Source organism: Lucilia cuprina, chromosome X (genome assembly GCF_022045245.1).
Source record: "Lucilia cuprina isolate Lc7/37 chromosome X, ASM2204524v1, whole genome shotgun sequence".
Lineage (NCBI taxonomy): Eukaryota > Metazoa > Arthropoda > Insecta > Diptera > Calliphoridae > Lucilia > Lucilia cuprina.
This window is the reverse complement of record NC_060949.1, coordinates 14,299,393-14,318,186: the sequence shown is the minus strand read 5'-3', so window position 1 is coordinate 14,318,186 and position 18,794 is coordinate 14,299,393. Positions and strand designations below refer to the sequence as shown.

The window sequence follows — 18,794 nt, the reverse complement described above, 5'->3', positions numbered from 1 at the left end:
CACCTTCAAACCATATTTGTGTCGAATTTAATCGCTGTATTTTTAATTCTGTCATGAGCTTTAAAGTTATTTCTCGAAGTTCATCGCTATACTCGTATTTTTAAGCGAGTAATGAGCGTTGAAGTAATTTTCTTAAGGGGGCCTGATATGGAGGGTAAGGTCAATTATGGACCGATTCCCATAAAATTTGTTAGAGATATCGGTTAGTACTCGGCGTACTCGTATTGTTAAGCAAGTATTGAGCGTTAAAGTCATTATATGAAGGACGGACGGACATAGCTACATCGAACTAAAATTTAATAAGAACACAGAATGAGTTACAGTTTTGGGTATAAAAGCACCGCTTGCTACAACTTAGGTTATTTGTTATTTTTGATATATGTCATTTTATCTTAATTTAAATAATAATATTTTTATTAGTTCGTTAAACAGAATACAAAAAACAAGTTTTGTTCGTTATTTAAGGTAGTCAATAGGAAAAATTAGCTAGTTCGTTAAATGCGATGTTCGTAGAATTGAATGGTCGTTAAATCGGATGTTCGTAGTTAAATGCGATGTTCGTAGAATTGAATGGTCGTTAAATCGGAAAACTACTGTACATAGTTGTCAGATCTTACAAAGTTGTCTGTAAAATGTTCAGAAAATATCTAACAATCGTGTGAACTTACAAATTTTTCCTTTGCAAGTTTGTCAGACTGACAATATTGCAAAACTAAATATCTGAAATAGGCATGTGGGTAATTCAAACTTAACGGGTAATTATGTGTAGTTCAGGTATTTTTTCGGAAATATGCAAATATTTAAGAAGTATTTTGTGGTTATCAGTCAAAATAGACATTTTTTGAAACATTAATCAGAAAGGGGGAAAATTAGCACACATTTTCTCTATGTCAATGAATATTATTTATTTTAAAGCTCCTTCAAACGAGCACACAAGTATTATGAACTGTCAAAATTTTATGTAGAAGAATACGGATGCGTCCGTCTAATCCAACGTTGCGCGTTCATATTGTTCTAGTTACGAAGATTTTTGGCAATTCACACGTACACAACCCGATCATAAATAAAACTCATAGCAAGAGGGCAAAAATTTGTAAAAACAACAACAATATTTTCAAACAAGAGAATAACTTGCAAAAAACTCGTACACTCCAAAAAACTTTCAGAAATGCAAAATATTAAAAATACATAAAAACATTATTTTTAATACGTTTTTTAAACATTTTATATTAAAAGCTTTTATCTTTGTATAGAAATAAACATTTTTCTCTTCTTTGAATATGCTTTATCTGTAAAATTTACAATTTTACTTCTTATAAAATTTGATCATAGCAAGCGTAACTAGGAAATATTTTTTCTAAGTGTTTTTTAGGATTTTCTTACCACTACAATAAAAGTTTCTCTTTCTGCACTTGGCTGGTCTAAACACGATATGTAATGAAACCTTACTACATTGAGTAATGTACTGATGGAAAATTTTACATTCGTATGACTTTATTCGTCGTATTATATCAGGGATGAATTTTTTGTAAACTCAAAAAAAGTGGAACAGCTGTTTCCATCTTACTCTGTTATTGTTCTATACCAATCGAGTAAACACAAAAGTATAAATCATACGACTTTTGAAATACGGATAGAATTTCATCTTTCTTGTTCATTAGACTTAACGTACGTAAAGTGTGATCGTGTGAAGGCTCCTTGCAATGTATTAAATTTTATTTACTTTACATTTAATTCAAAAATAATAAATATTTTAGATATTTGCTTATAATATTTTATTAATTTTTATAAAAAATATAAATAATTAAAAAAATAACTATAAAAATAACAATATTTCTCAACTAAACTCATATTTTAATAATCAATTGTTCGTTATTTCAGCAAATCTGTATAAATTATTAAAGTATATTTAATAAACATATTTAACACAACATTTCATTAACAATTATTTAAAAAATAAACACAAATGTTATTAAACAAATTAATGGAAACAACGTTTAAGAATCATAAATATGGGAACACTAGCAAAAAATGTCGCACGCCTTTTGAGTCTCCATCTAAACGTTCATTATTTTACGAAGCATTTAAAAAAGAATGGAGAAAAAATCCTGCCACATGACCCCTCAACTAAAAGTGCTTTAAGTAATTGATTGATTAGAAAACTTGACATTTTTAATCTGAAGATATCTGTCTATATAAGACAAATATTTATTATGCTAAGCGTCAAATTGTTATCATGATGAAAAACTAGCGTGTTCAGACCGCATTTATTAGCGTAATAGAGTCGTTATGACACAGCTGTCTTAACAATTGTTTAGACAACGTTGTCTTGATAACAAACGACATTGTATTGTAAAATTTGTAACGAATTTTGTTACCCCCATGCATTAACATAAACAAAAATCTGTGATTAGTTATAATGCCACACAAAATTGTCTTAATATAATATCGGTTCCATAGTGCACTTATAAGGTGAGTCAATTCAAGAGCTGATTGTTATTTTTTTTAAATGAAAATTCTATACAACTGTCAAAATTACATTTGCATAGGTATTCATTTAATTTTCAGGATACCAAAATAGTTTAAATTTATAAATAAGTGTAATTGTTTATAACTTTAATATTTATGTTAAATGATTATTACGTATATTAGATCGAAAAAAAATATTGCTTAAGTTACCTTTCTCAAATTATTCACTGTTATGTAATATGATATTACCCAAAAATTTTCCGGTTAAATGTTATCCTGTTGTGAGCTGGGCAATTTTCAAGAAAATATCGTATGGGGGACACGATTTTTATACCCTTCAGCTTCTTGAGGAGGGTATTTATAAGTTTGTCATTCCGTTTGTAATTTCTATAATATAATTTTCCGACCCTATAAAGTATATATATTCTGGATCCTTATAGATAGCGGAGTCGATTAAGCCATGCCCGTCTGTCTGTCCGTCTGTCTGTTGAAATCAGTTTTTAGAGGACCCAGATATCGATGAGATCCGAATCTTAAATAATTCTATTAGACATGCTTTCGAGAAGATCGCTATTTAAAATCAGCAAAATCGGTCGGTAAATAACGGAGATATGAGCAAAAATCCGAGACAACCTCTGAAAATTTCATCAAAAAATTTTTATAAAAGCAACAACAACAACACTGTATATAGAAAAAGATGTACACGTGTGTGTGTGTATATATGTATTTGGTTTTATTCAGCAAAAAAATATGATTTGCATTTTTTGTTAAAATAAAATAATTTTCCCTTTTGTTTTGCAAATATATTTTTTAATGAATAGAAAAAAGTATTTAATACATTTTCAATTATATGAGAGTAGATTGTGAGTTATTGTACAATAATTTTTATGCGAATAATGTAAGTTTGAAATTTAAAACTAAAACAAATTTTTTCCAAGTGCTTTTTAAAACAATTTTTTTTACGATAAACAAAAACAAAATCTACGTCTCGTCAATGTTTACCAGCAATGAATACGAAAGTGTTGTTGTTTTACTCTTGCTTGTATACTGTTAAGAACAACAACGTATTGTATAGAAAACACACTGTCTATAGCTAACCGCATTTACAAAAACAAAAGAGTACCATCATTGCGTTGTTATTTTTTTTTTTGTTTTTCTGTGTTTTTCGTTATGTATGTTTAGATGTCTGTTGGTTTAGATGCCTTGTGTATTTTGTGTTTTATTTCGTTTAGCGTTGATGTTGTTATTTTTGTTTAGCTTTTGATAGAATAATAATGTAGTCGGGAAAAAATTTAAAATTTATAAAAAATGTTTAAAATACACTATGGTGAAGGGTATATAAGATTCGGCACAGCCGAATATAGCACTCTTACTTGTTCAAGTTAAATTTAATTTTTTACCCAGCTTCAAATAATTTTTGTTATGTTTTGTAATGGGTCCCAAAATATTTCTAGTCTATCGATGAGCGTTCTAGTGACGCACAAAATTTGCTAAATTGTGCATTCATTTTATTTTTATTAGTGAAAAACCTAACAATTTTAAATATGTTGGAGTATGACAGTTATAAGCAGACTGTTATTTACGATTATTACAACCCCTTTCAAACAATACCCCATATTGGATATTTTGATTGAAAACAAAACAAAAAATTTAAAAAATGTTTCCAAAATACTTTTTTAATTTGATCTAGCTCACGAAGGGTCATCGCTAGAAATATGTATATAAGGGTATTCAATAATTCGGGGTTTTGTCTTATTCGGTTTATTCGACAAATAATTATTTGAGGTTTTACGTTAGCCGGTTGATAATCGGACAATTAAAAATTATTCGGTTATTCGAATAAAAGGAAACTAGATGTTATTATATTGCTTTTAACAATAATTTTCTTCATATATACAATGTAACAATTTTTATTTGGAATTATTTGGAATTTAAATTTGGAATTCCATCTTTTGAAATTGGATGTCTTTTAAACTTTAAAATCCTATTACAGGAGCATAAGAGCTGATTATGAAAAACTGAGTATACAGAGTTAATACTAATGTCCACAGTTTCCTGTACGCATAGATTTTTTCATGTTTGAAAATAACTTTTGCACGGTTTATAAACAAAAATATTTCACTTCTTTCACTTAAATTCTTTTTATCAAATACTGGAAATTATTCCTGTTTATGTGAAATGATTTTCCATATAAAGACATTACTGTTTTTAAGATTTTGAACACTAGATCAACTATAACAGTTGCTGAAAACTTATTAGAAATACTTAAGAACACAACAATGTTTCCAAAAAACTGGTTGTAAAAATAAAAGCGATATAATTATTTCCATGATTTCTTTCCAAAAATCATCAAACAAATTTTCTTTATAATAGAAAATTGATTAAGAAATTAAGAAAAGAAGAAAATTTATTACACAATATTTAATTTTGTAGAAAATGCATAGTAATTTTACTACTAAATAAGAAAAACTCACTTCTTAATCGGTTGATATAAATTTATTCGTTATTTGAAATTTGACAATTTTCATTTATTCGAACGATTCCGTCAAAAATTAATCGATTAACCGAACGACGATTAATCGTTTGAATACTCTAATGTATATCATAAATATTTTTTATAAAAACTGTTTAAACTTTGGCAATAAAAAACAATATTTCCGCACAATGAAACAAATGTATTTTTAAATTATTTTTATAATAAAATCTTTATACAAATATAAAATTCATAAAAAGTGTATTTCTAATATGTTTTAAAAAAGTATTTCTATGGTATATTTTTTTGTAAATGATTACATAATAACATAATTACATAATTAAAGGTATTTTCAGACTACAATACTGAGTATTAATACATTTCAAAATTAAAATATTATAGAATTTGGTCGGTATGTCAAAAAATCTGTAAGAAAAATACATAAATATTTCAGACACACATTTTATTAATACTTACATTTTTAAATTCAATGATGTTTTTGATTTTTTTGTTTATTATACCCTTCACCTTCGTGATTTATGGGCTGAACAATAAAAAATCTTCTGGCTTTGATGGTGTGTCCAATTTCTTAATTAGAAGGTTTCCTGATCGTGTAATACAGCTGCTGGTCATCATTTTTAATAATTGTCTCAATAACTGCTATTTTCCAGATGTATGGAAATCTGCAAAAATTATTCCACTTAAAAAAAGGGGATAGTAACAATGTGAATGATTTTCGTCCTATATCTCTCTTGTCTAACATAGGAAAATTTTTTGAACACATACTAAAGGCAAAATTGGAAAGTGAGTTTATTATTAACCCAATTTCATCATACCAATTTGGATTCCAACGTTATCACTCAACACAACACGCGCTTTTGAAATTTCATGATGACATCGTGCGACATCTGCGGGGAAAATTTTGTACGGTGGTAATTTCACTCGATATTGAGAAAGCATTTGACACTGCCTTCCACAGGGGTATCTTATACAAACTGATTGAGCTGGAAGTTGACCCTTTTTTGATAAAATTATTCCAAAATTATTTCTTGAACCGTTCATTCAGAGTTCTGATAAAAAATTGTCTTTCCGACTATGGATGTGTGAAATCTGGAGTCCCCCAGGGGAGTGTCCTGGCGCCTATGTTATTTAATATATTTCGTTACGATTTTCCCCATCTGACAAGTAACTCTACTGCAATACTATATGCTGACGACTGTCTGTTGTACTCACATGATGAATCTCCACATCGCGCACTTCTTAAAGAAGCATCTCACCTGGAGGAAATTTGTAACTACTAGAAGAAATGGGGTATTAGGATTAATGTATCTAAATCTGAAGCCATCTGTATTCGAAATGCCTCTGGAAAATGTGCGAGATATGTGGTTCCAGAAAGCAAGATTCTATATCTTTACATTGACGAAATTGAAATACAATTTAAATCATCTATAAAATACTTGGGTGTTAGTTTTGATAAACTACACAAATTTAACAATCACGCCAGAACAATTCTTACGAAGGCCAAAAGAATTGATTGCATGTTCACCAGTCTGTTTAACAGTAAATATCTTCCGAGTAATACAAAGTTATTACTATATAAAGTGGCAATCAGGTCCGCCTTGGTATATGCGTTTCCGATCTGGTTTACTATTTCACCAATAGTGGCAAAAGAATTAGAGGTATTCGAGGGAAGGATCCTGAGAAAATGTATAAACAAGAATTTTGCAAGCCAAACGAAGCGTTATTCCAACTCTTATATCTATGAGAAATCAGAGGTTGTGCCTTTTTGTAATTATGCAATGTCCCTACAAAGGAAATTTGTGGATAACCTGGCCACACATGAAAACAATCTAATGAATGAAATTTTCGAGATGGAACGAAACGTGGATTGGTCTGGTGTAACATACCTCTCCCCAATTGGTATTCTAGGTGCTCCGGACACGAATGGATTGGATGCGCATGTCATCCCTGAATTCTACGCGAGGACTTCCCCCGGCTCGCACAGAGGCTAGGGAATTGTTATTAATTGACGCATCACTGTGATAATTTTTCGTTGTTAATGTTTATTATTTAATACAATTTTGTATTTTTAATTTTGTTTCTAGTCTATGAAACTGTGATTTTAACTGTTAATTATGATTTGATACTCAGTATTAGGTCTACCGACTTGTGATTTTTTATATTTGTTCACCTTTTAAATTGGACAGTTCGTTTTACTCAGTTATGATACCGTAATTTATCTGTTTTTTTATTTAGTTTTAAGTGTTGCCTATTTGTAGTTTTTTATATACAGAATATAACTCTGTACGTTAATGGTTATGCCGGGAGCAAGCATATGTTTAATATTAAATGTAAAAATACTTTTTAGTATTGTATCTTCTCTGTCTAGCAAGTTGCTTTTTCAGTATTAACTTTTATTAGAGCAAGATGTAAATAGTTCTTAGAATAATATTATTCTATCGTTTAGTAAAAAAAAATCATTGTAATTGAAAGAAGAAAAGACTCAATAAACATTTTTACTTACTTCCTTACTTGGTTGTAATATATATTTGTTTTATGTGGATAAATTTTGGGCATGTGGGAATTAAAGTATACATTCAAAACGTCACTCTGGCAATGCACATAAAGAAAACAACCCGACGAAAAATAAAACAAACCGTAACAAATGTTTTATCAAAATAAATATTTTTTTTGGTGTGGTGAGATATTTTTGTTTACAAATATGTGTTTCTGCACGTAAAAAAGACGCAACAACTCGTTTTCATTATTTACATTTCCAATATGTGTTAATGCACGTGGAAAAAATTCAAAAAATTGATTTTCATGATTTACATTAAAAAAATACTTTTGATCAATTAAAATATGTATATAAATGTGGAAAGGAACAAATCTGATAAAATATAAATATATTTGGGATTATATCGTTACAGAATGCCTTTTAATAAAAAACATTCAAAAAATGTTACTATAGCCGTATATATAAAATGATATCTAACTGCTATCAGACGATCTTGTGCACGATAAAAACCTATATAGAACTGGAAGTGTAGAAATCAGATGGCATAATTTTTTCCGGATTTCATCGTTCTAGGGTGTGTACTACAACAACAAACTTTTTTTTACAAAAAATGTTACTATGGCCGTATAAATAAAATGATATATAAGTGCTATCGGACGATCTTGTGCACGATAAAAACCTATATAGAACTTTAAGTTGGAAGTGTAGAACAACAACAAACTATTTTTTAAAGAAAATGTTACTATATCCATATATATAAAATAACAACAAACTTTTTTTTACAAAAAATGTTACTATAGCCGTATATATAAAATGATATATAACTGCTATCGGACGATCTTGTGCACGATAAAAACCTATATAGAACTTTAAGTTGGAAGTGTAGAAATGGGATGACATACATTTTTTTCCGGATTTCATCGTTCTAGGGTGTGTACTACAACAACAAACTTTTTTTTACAAAAAATGTAACTATGGCCGTATATATAAAATGATATATAACTGCTATCGGACGATCTTGTGCACGATAAAAACCTATATAGAACTTTAAGTCAGAAGTGTAGAAATCGGATGACATACATTTTTTTCCGGATTTCATCGTTCTAGGGTGTGTACTACAACAACAAACTTTTTTTTTACAAAAAATGTTACTATAGCCGTATATATAAAATGATATATAACTGCTATCGGACGATCTTGTGCACGATAAAAACCTATATAGAACTTTAAGTTGGAAGTGTAGAAATCGGATGGCATACATTTTTTTCCGGATTTCATCGTTCTAGGGTGTGTACTTCAACAACAAACTTTTTTTACGAACTTAAAGTTCTATATAGGTTTTTATCGTGCACAAGATCGTCCGATAGCAGTTATATATCATTTTATATATACGGCTATAGTAACATTTTTTGTAAAAAAAAGTTTGTTGTTGTAGTACACACCCTAGAACGATGAAATCCGGAAAAAAATGTATGCCATCCGATTTCTACACTTCCAACTTAAAGTTCTATATAGGTTTTTATCGTGCACAAGATCGTCCGATAACAGTTATATATCATTTTATATATACGGCTATAGTAACATTTTTTGTAAAAAAAAGTTTGTTGTTGTAGTACACACCCTAGAACGATGAAATCCGGAAAAAATGTATGCCATCCGATTTCTACACTTCCAACTTAAAGTTCTATATAGGTTTTTATCGTGCACAAGATCGTCCGATAGCAGTTATATATCATTTTATATATACGGCTATAGTAACATTTTTTGTAAAAAAAAAGTTTGTTGTTGTAGTACACACCCTAGAACGATGGAATCCGGAAAAAATGTATGCCATCCGATTTCTACACTCTCGAACGATGAAATCCGGAAAAAAATTTATGCCATCCGATTTCTACACTTCCAACTTAAGGTTCTATATAGGTTTTTATTGTGCACAAGATCGTCCGATAGCACTTATATATCATTTTATATATACGGCCATAGTAACATTTTTTTGTAAAAAAAAGTTTGTTGTTGTAGTACACACCCTAGAACGATGAAATCCGGAAAAAATGTATGCCATCCCATTTCTACACTTCCAACTTAAAGTTCTATATATGTTTTTATCGTGCACAAGATCGACCGATAGCAGTTATATATCATTTTATATATATGGATATAGTAACATTTTCTTTAAAAAATAGTTTGTTGTTGTTCTACACTTCCAACTTAAAGTTCTATATAGGATTTTATCGTGCACAAGATCGTCCGATAGCAGTTACATATCATTTTATATATACGGCTATTGTAACATTTTTTGTAAAAAAAAGTTTGTTGTTGTAGTACACACCCTAGAACGATGAAATCCGGAAAAAATTTTATGCCATCCGATTTCTACACTTCAAACTTAAAGTTCTATATAGGTTTTTATCGTGCACAAGATAGTCCGATAGCAGTTATATATCATTTTATATATACGGCCATAGTAACATTTTTTGTAAAAAAATGTTTGTTGTTGTAGTACACACCCTAGAACGATGAAATCCGGAAAAAATATATGCCATCTGATTTCTACACTTCCAACATACAGTTCTATATAGGTTGTTATCGTGCACAAGATCGTCCGATAGCAGTTATATATCATTTTATATATACGGCCATAGTAACATTTTTTGTAAAAAAAGTTTGTTGTTGTAGTACACACCCTAGAACGATGAAATCCCGAAAAAATGTATGCCATCCCATTTCTACACTTCCAACTTAAAGTTCTATATATGTTTTTATCGTGCACAAGATCGACCGATAGCAGTTATATATCATTTTATATATATGGATATAGTAACATTTTCTTTAAAAAATAGTCTGTTGTTGTTCTACACTTCCAACTTAAAGTTCTATATAGGTTTTTATCGTGCACAAGATCGTCTGATAGCACTTATATATCATTTTATATATACGGCTATAGTAACATTTTTTGTGAAAAAAGTTTGTTGTTGGAGTACACACCCTAGAACGATGAAATCCGGAAAAAAATTTATGCCATCCGATTTCTACACTTCCAACTTAAGGTTCTATATAGGTTTTTATTGTGCACAAGATCGTCCGATAGCACTTATATATCATTGTATATATACGGTCGTAGTAAAATTTTTTGTAAAAAAAAGTTTGTTGTTGTAGTACACACCCTAGAACGATGAAATCCGGAAAAAATGTATGCCATCCGATTTCTACACTTCAAACTTAAGGTTCTATATAGGTTTTTATCGTGCACAAGATCGTCCGATAGCAGTTATATATCATTTTATATATACGTCTATAGTAACATTTAAAAAAAAAGGTTTGTTGTAGTACATACCCTAGATCGATGAAATCCGGAAAAAATGTAAGCCATCCCATTTCTGCATTTCCAACTTAAAGTTCTATATAGGTTTTTATCGTGCACAAGATCGTCCGATAGCACTTATATATCATTTTATATATACGGCCATAGTAACATTTTTTGTAAAAAAAAGTTTGTTGTTGTAGTATACACCCTAGAACGATGAAATCTGGAAAAAATGTATGCCATCCCATTTCTACACTTCCAACTTAAAGTTCTATATAGGTTTTTATCGTGCACAAGATCATCCGATAGCAGTTAAATATCATTGTATATATACGGTCGTAGTAACATTTTTTGTAAAAAAAAGTTTGTTGTTGTAGTATACACCCTAGAACGATGAAATCTGGAAAAAATGTATGCCATCTGATTTCTACACTTCAAACTTAAAGTTCTATATAGGTTTTTATCGTGCACAAGATCGTCCGATAGCAGTTATACCTATATCATTTTATATATACGTCTATAGTAACATTTAAAAAAAAGGTTTGTTGTAGTACATACCCTAGATCGATGAAATCCGGAAAAAATGTATGCCATCCCATTTCTACATTTCCAACTTAAAGTTCTATATAGGTTTTTATCGTGCACAAGATCATCCGATAGCAGATATATATAATTTTATATATACGGCCATAGTAACATTTTTTGTAAAAAAAAGTTTGTTGTTGTAGTACACACCCTAGAACGATGAAATCCGGAAAAAAATTTATGCCATCCGATTTCTACACTTCCAACTTAAAGTTCTATATAGGTTTTTATCGTGCACAAGATCGTCCAATAGCAGTTAGATATCATTTTATATATACGGTCGTAGTAACATTTTTTGTAAAAAAAAAGTTTGTTGTTGTAGTACACACCCTAGAACGATGAAATCCGGAAAAAAATGTATGCCATCCCATTTCTACACTTCCAACTTAAAGTTCTATATAGGTTTTTATTGTACACAAGATTGTCCGATAGCAGTTTATATATACGGCTATAGTAACATTTTTTGATTGTTTTTTTTATTAAAAGGCATCCTGTAACGACATAATCCCAAATATATTTATATTTTATCAGATTTGTTCCTTTCCACATTTATACACATATTTTAATTGATCAAAAATATTTTTTAATGTAAATCATAAAAATCAATTTTTTGGAATTTTTTCCACGTGCATAAACACATATTGAAAATGTAAATAATGAAAACGAGTTTCTGTGTCTTTTTCACGTGCAGAAACACATATTTGTAAACAAAAATAACTCACCACACGAAAAAAATGTTTATTTTGATAAAACATTTGTTACGGTTTGTTTTATTTTTCGTCGGGTTGTTTTCTTTATGTGCGACTCTTTAACTTTTTGCACCAATTTGTTAGACTTTTTATTTTCGACTATTTTTTAATTTTTCGATTTTCAACAAAAGTCGAGTTATCGACTTTATTGGAACAAAATAGTCGACTTCAAATTTTTTCGGCAAAAAGTCGATTGTTCGATTATTCAAAAGTCGATTTATGGAACCCTACACATAAATATACGGCTTTTATTGTTTTTGTAGAATTGACTTCACCTTATTATTCCATATGATCGGTTCCACAAAAAGTTCTACACAACTTTTTCTGTATGTAGTGACGTTTGAAATCGTTATGACAATGTTATGTAAACAATTGTTTGCACAATGTTGTCCTGATAACAAAAGTCAATGTCCAATATTTATATAATATTGTTTTTGAGCAATTAAAATAATATGTTTTGAAACATATAAGTAGAAAAATATAAGAACTTTATAAGTCGAAATTTGTAACCGATAATGGCTTGTTTTGGTTATTGGAATAAAGAAATTGAAGTTAAAAATAGAAAAATGATGAAGATATAGAAGCAGAAAACTGTTACTCTCATATTTGTAACTTTTCAAATTTATAAAAAGTTGACTTTTCGTAACTGTAAAATCCTATTTCATTTTGTTTTGTTAGTTGCCACTAATCGTTGAAGAATGAACTATACAAAAATTTTGTTTAAGAAAAAAATCTTTTTCTATTAAATGTTAATATATTAAACAATATTGTTTTATATTTTATATTAACTTTGTGTATATAACGCGATTAACTGAAAATAACAAATTAAAAATATTGTTTAAAAAAGTCTGTTCCGGAACGCTTTATATAACAAAACCCATATGAGGTATTTACCCGTCCGCGGCTGCTACATTATGGCCAAATATTGAATATTACTCCGCCGGAGTAGAATTATCCATTCACAACAAATTTTCATTCATTCGTTATATAATATTTTCATGAATATGTACTTTTTTATGTTTATTTTTCACAAAAAAATAAGTTTTACTTAACTTAGAGCACTCACTTAAATTTTGAAAATTAAGCTGCCTGAATAGAATTTTTCGTTTGAAACAAACATTATTCAATTCAGAATATATTCTTATCGCAAGTTTTTATACCTTTATCTTTATTTTTTAATAAAAATTAATTTATTTTTTAAAAAAATTAATTCGCTGGCCATCACTATGTATGAATTCGCCTTATAATACCCATATCTAAATAATATATATTTTTAATATTAATATAATATTTTAATAATTAATATATCCCTGCAACAGTACAAAAACAAAATGTTTTTTTTTACTGAAATCAGAATAATGTCAAAAATTTCATAAGAAATGTAAACAAATACTTTTGACATTAAGCGTACACTCCGCAAAAATAAAAAAATAATCACGAGTCACCTTACTTTTTTATGCCATGGGTTATGTTCACTAGAGTGATCTCAAAAAGTGGATGATAGAATCATGTTCGTCTTAACCCCACAAAATGATTCCCCTTTTCATATATTGAGATAGCCAAATTTTGAGCTCGATGTATTAACGTTAACCGCTCGTTGCTCAAAGATTGAGAAAATCAAATTTTATTTCCGAGAAGTTAACATATAAATACATAAGCTATACATATAAATATATTCATTTTATAAGGTAGTGTTATCATTTGTTTATAATTTATTTGGTGTTCAAAATTTTAATGTCTAAAAACACAAAAATATACACTAATCACACAATTTCATTTTAATCACAATTTTCACATATACAAAATTAAACCAGTTTGATTTTAACAAAATGAAAACAAAGTATGACATTTACAAAATGTAAACAAAGTTTGGCATTAATTATACACCACGGTGAAAAATGAACATAGTAGCAAAAAAGATTAGCTGTTCTGATAACACTACCTTATAATTAATATATCTTGATATTAAGCTATAACTCTAGAACGGTAAATAGTATAAACACGCCAAAATAAAGCAATATTGTAATTTTATGTTACATACATAATTCTTGTTACTTTAAGTCGAACAGAGTCACAACAGATTTTGTTTCCAAAAACGTAACCTGCTGGCTGTAGGAGTATACTTCGTATATTTTGATATTAAGTGATAAGTGTTGTTATTAGGTTAACATTTTTCATATTATTGTTAAAGAATCATAATGTACATAGATTTAGTATTTCAAAAAGATGTAAAACAGAAGAATTCATTGAAAAATGTGAATGTTATTATAAATTTCCCACGCCATTGACGTGTCTCAGATCATTTAATTAGGATACATGGAAGAATATTTAACTTATTTTGGAAAATATTCTAATGAATCTATTTAATTACATAAAATATATCTACATTTATTCGAATATAACTTATCCTTAAAATAAATCGTGAACCTGTTCTTAGCTGTGATCCAAAAAATATTTTTTACACGGCAGTTTCAAAACTCCATTTTCAGTATTTTATATTTTTGTTAAACATTTTTCAAAATTTTTGAAACATCACCGTTGGATTTATGGTCAAAAGATTAGGAGTAAAGTGGTGAAAAAAATGACAATACCTCTTCAGTTTAGCTGTACCTGCGATTTGAATTTTGCCAATTTCGCGAAAAACTAATTTGTTTGTAATATTTTACAAAATATGTCCTAATTATTTACTATTATACATCGTAATCAACATATTATTTCTCGGATAATATATGTCCCTGAATCCTAAGGCGTAAAATTTGGTTCATTTTAATCCATAGGGGTAACAAAACGCTGATTTTATCACGACAACTCACAGATAATTTTACGGAAACAATGCTATATTTTATAAAAACACAATTGCAAATTTTAACTTATATTAAAATTCAAATTTAAATTTAGCAGCACAAAAATAATATTCTATGCAAATTTTACAGTACAATAACTACGATTATCAAAACAACGTTGTCTAAACAATTATGTAGACAACATTGTCAAAACGATCCTAACAAATGCTGTCTGTACAAGCTGATTTATTATAATGATAGCAATTTTAAGTTTAGCATAATAAATATTTCTGTAATATAGACACGGTTTTATATCATTTAAGAAATATTAAAATAAATACTAGTGGGATATCTTATATATAATGCTATTTAAAAACACATATTGGAAAAAATAATTTTGTTATTGGTAATTGGCTGCACGAAAACACTACATTCATAAAAAAGGAGAAAATAATTTTATTTTAATATAAGTTAGAGGTTTTATAAAGAAATTCTCTTTAAATATTAATAAATCGTTTTGATAATACGTTTACATTTTTAATTATATTAAAATAAAGTTATTATTTCACTATGTAAACGCCCTAGCAACTTGTAAAATATGTATTTTATTTATTTAATTCATTTATTTTTTAATATTACATAATTTATTATTTTATTTTTTTTTTTTTTGATTACTCTGTGCAACAGCAGGGTTAGGATCTAATATATAAAACTGAGGAAAAATTCGTCATAGCTTTGAGATAAGTTAAAGAAAATATTATATGTCATATATTTAACTCGTATTTTCGTTTTTCTTATCAACAGCTGGTCAGCTCGAAACTTACGTAAATTTTTATGTGGCAACGATACTCGTAAACAAATTTTATGTCGATTTGGCTGCACTCTTTTGTTATAGTTTGACCATGAATACACAAGGAAGAGCAGGCACAATATAGAAACTTTTAAAATTTATTTTTTTTCTCTCTTTAGCTAATGAATTTTGTATTACTAATTTAAAGAACGAGGTAAAACATTTTTGCATAGCAGGCTATGCCATTCACTATGGCTACCACAACGTTTCACTAGTCTAGGATTTTGTAAAAAAGGAAAATATTCGTGATTTATTTAAGTTGTGAGGATACAAAAACAAAAATGTGATATTCTTTCTTTCAGTGCAATTTTATAAAAAACTTTTTGTTTTCCCATAAAAATAAAATAATTTTTGAGAGAGACCTAAGTCATTGTGCGGCGACAAACATTTTTAATGTTGTAATATCTGTTTTTTTGTTGTAATTACACATTTTCAATAAATTAACCAACTATTGAGAAATTGTATTGTTAAGCAAACATTTTTATAAACAAATTTAAGATTCTTCTAGGATATGTTTGTTCATATTGTATGTTAAGGTAAGCTCTCTCTTGCGGTCCAAATTAAGTTAGTATGGTGTTTTAATTTGTGAATTAGTGATGAAAAATTATTTTTTTTTTTACAAAAAATGCATCGAAAGTCAAATGATTTGATTTTTTTATTGCAGCTTTTAAAGGCATTCAACAACAAACCCTACGGGTACATATCCCAATAACAACATATTTTGTTGTGAGTTTTATCTGAAAAATCGTCATAAATCGTCATTACTTATTATTTTGCCATTAGTGCCTGAAAAATACTTTTTTTTCCAATTTAAATATAATAGATGAACTCTAGTGATACCTCTTCAGTAACATGATCATTCAGTAAAAAAGTTGATATTTCATGCCGAAAATACTATACATATAAACAAATACATATAATTGACATTCCAAAAGTTCTGTTATTTATGTACCTACATAAATTGTTATCAATTACCTATGAAGGACGACAAATGAACTAGATCGCAATTTCGTTTAATCGTGAGTGGGGCAAGCTATAGGATATATATTTGAAACAGTCATATATATCAACATAAACATAATCGGGTTGAAGACTATAAATGAACAATAAGCATATACATGATCTTACTTTGCGATTATCTCAATCTCTCGATCAGAACTATGATGTAAGGATTACGATCGTATATTGTTGTTGTTTTTTTCTTAACAAATTCGATTTTGCAATTGTAGGTCGTTAGTATGGAGACAGTTTTGTCGGTCATTTCGGCGCTGGAGGGAACAACGATTACAAAGGAACAACTGGAAGCCACCAGATTGGCCAAGTACATTAATCAACTAAGAAGACGTACAAAATGTGAAAACTTAGCTCGCCGTGCAAAATCTTTACTGAAAAAATGGCGGGAAATGGTAGGAATACAACAGTCAAGTGAATCATCATCAGCAGTGGTAAGTTCAGGCGCAGTAACTGCAACTGGGCCCACTGTGAGTAACCCTATTTCTACTCCAACCGCACCTTATAATATGCCAGTCACCGACAATGCAGTTTCTACTTCTCATTTAAAAAATCCTCAAATTAGCCATCAACAACAAAACAGACAAAATCAATATCCAACTAGTGTAAAACAACATCAAATTCAACAGCAGCCTTATCATTCACAACCATCCTCTCCTGTAAATCTACAAGATAAATCCAATCCCAATGAATATTTAATTTCTATGTCTAATCCTGCGACCGGTTCACAGATGACAAAAAGCTCAATAACAAATATACGTAAGAAAAAAAGACTTGAGAAAAGTTTAAATAACGAATTAATAACTCAGCAACAACCGAAACAACAACCCACAAGTTTTGCCAATTTAATTACTGGTTTAGGTAGTACCTTTCCTTTAGAACGAAAAAATCCACGCGAAAAATGCGAACCTGTTGCGTCGACCGTAAATCCAGTAGAAACATTTATAATCGAACACTCATCAAATTCGAACTCGGATTTAATATGTTTACCATCTAACAATACTGTTAGCAATTTTACCTCAGCAACTGATGTTCCTCCCGTTGTAATTGATTTACAAGATACCAATTCTAGTATGACTTCATTAGTGTCAAAAGATCTAACAAATGCATCCTCGTCGTACTATAAAACAAAAACTTCTACTAAGAAATCGAAGAAAGAGAAAAAACGGAAAGATCGTAACATAACGTCACGTAAAAATCAATCGATACAGGACTGTGAAGATCAAAATACAACAACTGCTTCCTATCAGCATAAAAGAACAAATGATGTACTACAACTAGATGAAAAGTCACATTCTGCCTGTCCTACAATATCAAATATATCTGGTATGTATAATTGCATTTAATTGCTTCAAATTAACAATAAACCACTGTGTAGAATGTTATATACCACTGTGCCGAATGTTACATACTTTTTTATATTATTTGATGTTCAAAAGTGCCGTGATAATCCTGAGACTAATTTCGTAGTACGAAATTCGTACTCTCAAAGTATATTTTTCAAATTATAAAAGTTTAACTTTTTTATTTATTTAAAATTTCAAGTTCTAAAAAAGGTTAATAAAATTATATGGTAATGCAAATTTTCCAATATATCATAAATTAAAATACCCACTTTGTGGAATCATGTTATGCAAAAAAAACAATTCATTAATATATTGAACATTGAAAGCTGAAATTAATGCCCCTATTATGGTTTACAAATCATCCCTTCTTTTGTGAAATTTTGCTATTTAGTATTGTCGATAATAATCAAAATTTTAAGTTGAAATTGATTACAAATGTTTTGAAATAAAATGCAATTTATCAAAAGCAGGTATAACAAATTACAATTTAAAATATACAACTCAATTGTTTGAAATAAAAACAAAATAGAAGAATGAAGACTAGAGAGTTGGAATGCACAAGACAGGTAGAGGATTGAGGGAAGATTGGGCAGTAAATATCCCATAAATATACTTAATTATGCTATGCGGAATGAGAAATAACAATTTTTAACGAGACTTCCACTATTTTGGATTGGGGGAAGATTGGACAGTAAATACCCCATAA

At 29.0% G+C, this 18,794-nt stretch overlaps 1 protein-coding gene and 1 long non-coding RNA gene across 4 annotated transcripts in view; one reads left to right on the top strand and one right to left on the bottom strand.

Moving 5' to 3' along the window:
- Positions 1 to 5,310: 5,310 nt before the first annotated feature.
- Positions 5,311 to 7,813, bottom strand: LOC124421316. 2 transcript variants are annotated; one of them, XR_006941571.1, is made up of 3 exons: positions 7,467 to 7,813; positions 5,420 to 5,625; positions 5,311 to 5,368 (listed from the first exon to the last, which is right to left on the bottom strand). It is a non-coding gene; the product is annotated as an uncharacterized LOC124421316 (long non-coding RNA). The 2 variants fall into 2 exon arrangements; XR_006941572.1 differs by lacking the exon at positions 7,467 to 7,813 and adding an exon at positions 5,779 to 7,433.
- Positions 7,814 to 15,897: 8,084 nt separating this feature from the next.
- LOC111685342 (mediator of RNA polymerase II transcription subunit 26) overlaps positions 15,898 to 18,794 on the top strand; it is a 12,158-nt gene continuing 9,261 nt past the window's right edge. Inside the window, exons 1-4 of one of the 2 annotated variants that reach the window (XM_046956242.1) lie at positions 15,898 to 16,267; positions 16,396 to 16,457; positions 16,555 to 16,896; positions 16,961 to 18,068. In XM_046956242.1, coding sequence (XP_046812198.1) covers positions 16,831 to 16,896; positions 16,961 to 18,068 — 1,174 coding nt within the window. In that variant the 5' untranslated portion in view covers positions 15,898 to 16,267; positions 16,396 to 16,457; positions 16,555 to 16,830. Of the gene's footprint in view, positions 16,268 to 16,395; positions 16,897 to 16,960; positions 18,069 to 18,794 lie in introns of both variants that reach the window. The other variant, XM_046956249.1, reaches the window with a different exon arrangement.